This window comes from Bufo gargarizans, chromosome 6 (assembly GCF_014858855.1).
Source record: "Bufo gargarizans isolate SCDJY-AF-19 chromosome 6, ASM1485885v1, whole genome shotgun sequence".
Classification (NCBI taxonomy): domain Eukaryota; kingdom Metazoa; phylum Chordata; class Amphibia; order Anura; family Bufonidae; genus Bufo; species Bufo gargarizans.
The window spans coordinates 250,334,069-250,340,068 of NC_058085.1; the positions used below are offsets into that span (position 1 = coordinate 250,334,069).

The 6,000-nt window shown below is 46.0% G+C and overlaps 1 protein-coding gene across 1 annotated transcript in view; it reads left to right on the forward strand.

Moving 5' to 3' along the window:
• The window catches only part of LOC122942122 (glutathione S-transferase P 1-like), a 29,667-nt gene extending 27,564 nt beyond the window's left edge, over positions 1-2,103 (forward strand). Inside the window, exons 5-7 of the mRNA XM_044299617.1 lie at positions 630-733; positions 810-917; positions 1,673-2,103. Coding sequence (XP_044155552.1) covers positions 630-733; positions 810-917; positions 1,673-1,861 — 401 coding nt within the window. The 3' untranslated portion in view covers positions 1,862-2,103. The remainder of the gene's footprint in view (positions 1-629; positions 734-809; positions 918-1,672) is intronic.
• Positions 2,104-6,000: the final 3,897 nt, after the last annotated feature.

A 6,000-nucleotide genomic window follows, 5' to 3' on the forward strand; every position in this document is an offset into this window, starting at 1 on the left:
AGAGTAGAGACTGTAGAGCCGAGGGCCGGGCCGAGCCGAGGCTAGTCAAGAAAACTCACCTCGCGCGCCGCACAGTCACTGCCGCCTGCTGATTCTTCTGACAGTATCTGACTGACTGGGAGCCGGAGATGCGCGCAAACCACGCCTCCGGCTCCCAGTCACTCAGACCTCACGCTGCTTCCGCGGCCGGCGCCCCCCCCTCTGACACACGTGGTGAGCTGAGCTGCCTAGTGCCTGCCTACTACAGCCTGCGCTGCGCCGTGCGCACTGCCCCGGGCCCCGGCACTATTAGATAACATTTTGAATAGGAGGCGGTGGGGGGGGCCGTGGGCCCCCCTGGCTCAGGGGCCCGGTCGCAATTGCGACCGCTGCGACCCCTGTAGCTACGCCACTGCCTGGGCCCCTCATATAGATTATACTTTCCCACCTCCCCTGCGCAGCTCCTGATCCCAGCACGGCTGCTGCTACATCTCCAGGTGACTCTAGGGAGGCTTGTCCCCATCATGGCCTGCTATTGGCTGGTTTGCGCCCCCAACTCTGGTGTCGGAGCTTCTTTTGTTCTTTCATGTATTGAGCTTGTGGATCCCTCTGAATATATTTACTCATTCTGAACTATGATTGGGTTGTAGATCTGTATGGGAAAAATCCTCATGAGGCAAGCCTCATAGACATGGTTAATGATGGAGTGGAAGATCTTCGGCTGAAGTATTTGAAGATGATCTATCAGAACTATGTGAGTGACACCCAGAAGTCTGACAGAGAAATGTCTTCCTCTTCAGAAGATTCATGTGATTTCCTTTTTTGTTTAGGAGAATGGAAAAGATGATTACGTTAAGGCTCTGCCCACTGACCTTGGTCACTTTGAACGTCTGCTTGCCTCTAATAATGAGGGGAAGGGGTTTGTGGTAGGAGCTCATGTGAGTATTGATTTGCTCTAGTTTTACTAGGACTATTTGACAGGCAATTGATCAGAAATTTGATTTAAAAAAAAACAAAAAACAAAAAACTCCATGCAGTCCTATTCTGTGTTTGGAGAATATATAGATTACTGTATTTTCTTGTGCATATATTTCCATACATTTAAAGATTTTTATTTAAAAAAGTGCTGTTAGAGAGCCTGCAAGAAATGGAAAGTCCACATAGGAATACTCGTGTTCATAAAGATCTAAAGGCTGTGCACGCCTTCACAACCACCTTTGTTGCTCCAGTACTTGAGCAGCAAGTAAGGGACACATGGAAGACTGACAGCAGGATGATTGTTTGTAGTCTGTTACCATGGCTACACACTGACATGTACCTTGGATTATAAACAACTTTGTATAAATCCATAGTACAAGTGAGGAGGAGAAATTTTGCCATATGTTAGCGATAGAGAAATGCCTCCTCCACTTATAGGGCCATTTCCTTCTCCCAATTGTTTAATAGTCCAGTTGACAGTAAATCTGCTCAGTACTTGTATTATGTTCTCCATGCTGGTTCCCCTCTTAATAGACCTTTCTGCAAGCTGACAGGGAATTCAGGGTGACTTGAACAATTAAGAAATGCAGGGATGTGGGGGGGCCTGTACCCTCCTGAAATGAACGGAGTAACTGGTTGGGTCAGAATAACCCTGTAAGTCGTTGACTCCTAAAGTTGTGATGTATAACTGCATTATTTCCCTATTGCTTTGTAGATTTCCTTTGCCGATTACAACCTGGTGGATCTTCTGCACAACCATCTTGTTCTGGCACCAGACTGCCTTTCAGGCTTCCCACTCCTCTGTGCCTATGTCAAACGCATTAGTAGCCGTCCCAAGCTTGAAGCATATCTCTCCAGTGATGCCCACAAGAAGAGACCAATCAATGGCAACGGCAAGCAGTGAGCATTGAGGAAAGTGGAAAAGGTTATGAATCCAGACTACAATAAAACCGTAAAGTCAGAATCTAGTAATGTACGTAGATGTGCCTACTGCCAGTCTCTCCCTTATGTTGCCTAAATAATTTTATTGGCACCTCCTGATAGTTTTACCATCCATGTAACTGTAGGTTGTTACTAGATATAAGCTGTAAATAGTTATTACTGGTTTCTCCTGGATTGTTGGAAAATAAAATATTTTGAAAGTTAGTGGTATGTTTGTGTGTTTTTTTGTTTTTTTTCTTCCCTGAATGGATCTAGATGGGGTGTCAAACTCATTTTTACCGTGCGCCATATCTGCAGTATGGTTGCCTACAATGGGTTGTAAGAATGTGTTAGTATTCAGCTACAGGGTGATCTTGGTTGCGTGATAACGGGCACGCCCAAGTATTGCAGTGTAGCAGTACTCCTGTAGAAGTTAATGGGGCCACAACACAACTCACACGTTTGCTACATCTGCAAACCCAGAATTGCAAATCTAACCTTTTCTTTCTTTCCCCGATTCTGGGGTTATGGGATGGGAGTTTGATGTGCTGATTGATATTTTCTTTTGTGTTGAAGCTGGTTTTCACACTAATAGAACTATGGTTCATTCAGAAGATATTATGCACATAAACATATAGGTCATTAAATGTAATCTCAGAAAATGTCATTAAAAAGTTGGTGAATTTTCCCCCACCTGTCACTCTGCACTTTTGCTGTAGGCAACTTCCACCTGCATCACCGGTGGGCACACATGTGGAGAGCTGCACCTACTGTTTTACAACGTATCTCCTTGTATCCCTGTTCATTGCAGCATGTGTACCTGCTCATCTGTGCATGCACAGAAGCTGTACTTGCTTTCTTTCACTGCAGGTAACACAGGTTTTGAGGGAGTTGTGGGAGACTGACATTGCCATGGTGTGATGCACAGCCTGCCAACTAATCCGAAGCAGAAGTTGAGTAATTTTCTTTGGACACTCTTAAACCAAAGGTACACAAGTAAATGTGTCTAGTAGATCTTAAAGGGAAACTGTCACCTCTACTATGCTACCCTCACTGAGCGTTTCTAAATGTTCATTGTTTTACCCTAAACATATAAATTACACTTTAAATTTCATTTGCAGACTAATTCATGCATTAATTCAAGTATTATGCATTTTTGTACGTCCCGCCTTTTATGCAAATTAACATATGTCATATCTTACTTGTGTGACCAGAGAAGTCATATTTTCAAGCTTTGACTCATCTGAGGTTAATTTGCATATGTATCAAATTTTTTTATTATTTTTTTACACAAAAGCACAGAGCTATGGGGATCGGGTATTGCGGATGTGCTAGCGGCCATCTAGCAACCCATGTCCTCAGCTGTATACCCAAAATCCAGGTGATGGGTTCCCTTTAATGTAGACTCGCTAACAAGAATAACTCATCAAGAAGGAGTTGTTGGAATTGAATGAAGTGTGTGAATGTAATGACTGGAGCAGAATGCAGGGAGTATGGTTAGTCCAACTTAAAGGGGCATTATATGTTTTCATGATATTGATGACCTGTCATCAATATCAGATAGGTGGCTGTCCAAACTGTAAGCACACCTGGCGATCAGCTGTTGGAAGGGGCAACTGTGCTCGGGTGAGCGCTCCTCTGTTTACATAACTGTGGAGACTTACTACCACTGACTTATGTAAACAGAAGAAAGAGGAGCGTTGCTGAGGCTCAAAATGGACCACTTTTAGAGCTATTTTTCTAATAAAAATTTACAATTTCAGTAAAGTATATTACAAAAATGGTCAGCATCACGGTCCCTACACATTACACAAATAAAGAGAGAATGGCAGTTACACTTGAACCACTACAGGACTGCCGCATGCAGGGATGCGTCTTTGCAGCGGCCCTGTAATTCCTCCTGGACGCACCGGCGCGTCATCTCGCGAGACGCGACATTTCGGTCAGCCGGCCCGCGCATGCGCATCTCGGGCCGCCAAAAGTTAAAGAAGTATTTCGTTACCAGCCAATGATCATCACTGGCAGGCTGGTGATTTTTCAAAAAAACTAATCACAAGCCATATAACACCTTATATTTATAAACATAAGGTGTAATGGCTCCTGTGCTCCTCTGCTAGTCCTTTTCGTCGGTTGGTTCCAGCAGAGGAGCACAGTTCAGTGAGTACATCAAACGCACACTTTGCCCCCAGATCACCCCCCATCACCCCAATTAACCCCTTGATCGCCCCTGTCAATCACCTAATGAAAGGGAAAAAAGTGATCAGTGTAAACTTATTTTTTATTTTTTTCACTAGTATTGACAGTTAGGTTTAGGATAGTTTAGGCCCCTTTGTTAGGCAGTTAGCGCCCACCACACCGCAGTCACTGATTAGCGTATCGCTAATCAGAATTTGTACTTTTATAGTATCTGTAAGTGATCAGAAGTGATCAGTCAGATCTATAATAGTATTAGTGTCACCCACTCCCGCCCCGCCGCAGTGACAAAAAAAAATGATTTTTTTATTATCACTGCCCAATCCCTTTACAAGTGCTGCGGCGATAAAAAAAATAAATCAGGGGGGGCGTGGCTAGGCTGCTGAACGGGATGGCTGCCTGAGTACAGAGCTCCTGCACCTCAGCGACTATAATCCTGCATGCCTGTCTTTGATCACGCTACAGAGCTACCTAACTGCTCCCACAGATGAACAATACCCCCGGTGACATTATGGGGAAAACAAAAAAGCATCTGCAGAGGCTACAGGACGGTAACCTGGAGAGCTACTTTGACTGGGGAAAGTTTAAAGATGGCGCCGACGATACAGACAGAGGAGCACTAAGATCGCCTGTGAGTGCAATGTCTCCAGCACCTGCTGTTCGATCGCCCTCCCCACCGGACATCTCCGACAGCCAAGTCCTTGTGCATACTTCACCTCCGTCTCTTCCACCGACACCAGAGGAGGCCAGGGCCGCAGGACAAACTCACCATAGATTCCAAGATGGCGCCCGTCCTCCTGCCCGACGGGACCAGCTGCCTGGATTTCCTCACCCCCAATTGATTGCGGGACACACTGGGAGCGGAACCCAGCTGAGTGAGTACACCTCATATGCTAGTGCCACCCCAGATCCCTTCCAACTGCTCCCCACCTCTGACAAGCCTGTCACCGAGGATTCCCTGAAGAATATGCTGCTAGCTTTGAAGTCCTCTTTGCAGACGGACATTGCAGGGCTGATTAACCCTCTCTCTGCTAGATTGCAGACTGCAGAGGAGAAAATCCATCATGTGGAAACAAAGATGGGCGATTTTGCCTTGTCCCAGAATACTGTTATCGATGCCCACAACACCTTAGCTGATGAGCTAGAAGCTATCAAATTTAAAATGGCAGACTTAGAAGACCGCTCAAGACGCAACAATGTAAAGTTCAGGGGTATTCCTGAAGAAGTTGCCCCTCAAGAGCTGCAAACCTATTTAAAGGGATTAATAAAAGCGCTTCTACCGCAGATTCCAACACCAGACATGATTATTGACAGAGCCCACAGGCTTCCTAAACCCCCACACTTGGGTCCGAATGTCCCGCGTGACACTTTGGCGCGAATTCATTTCTTTCACACTAAAGAGGCACTTATGGCTGCAGCGCGAAACAAGAACCCACTACCTGCTCCGTATCAGAAAATCAAACTTTTCACGGACCTCTCTATGGTCACCCTTCGTCGGCGCAGAACGCTACTGCCTATTACGACGGCCCTCCGGGACAATGATTTCCCCTACAAATGGGGTTACCCCCTGAAGATTCTTGTCCGGAAAAATGGACAGACCCATGCCATCAAGACCCTGGAAGAAGGGAAACATCTGCTTCAGCTGTGGCAAATCCCGCTGCCTTCCAGCAAGGCGGATACTGACCCTACCTCCATGACCTCCAGTGCCACCCTTGCAGCGGAGGGCTGATGCCCTAGACACCCTCATATCAGATGACATCTCCTATATCAGGACTGCCACGGGGGCGAAGCTTTGTTTACTCTTCCCCCTTGGCTTCTCTGTGACATCCTATTTGGGCATTTTTATAGCATCCAGTTGTTATGGTGCAGGCCCTCGGATACCTCGTTTTTCTTTTTGCTTAGTTCATTTTGATTCTAGCACCGAACTCT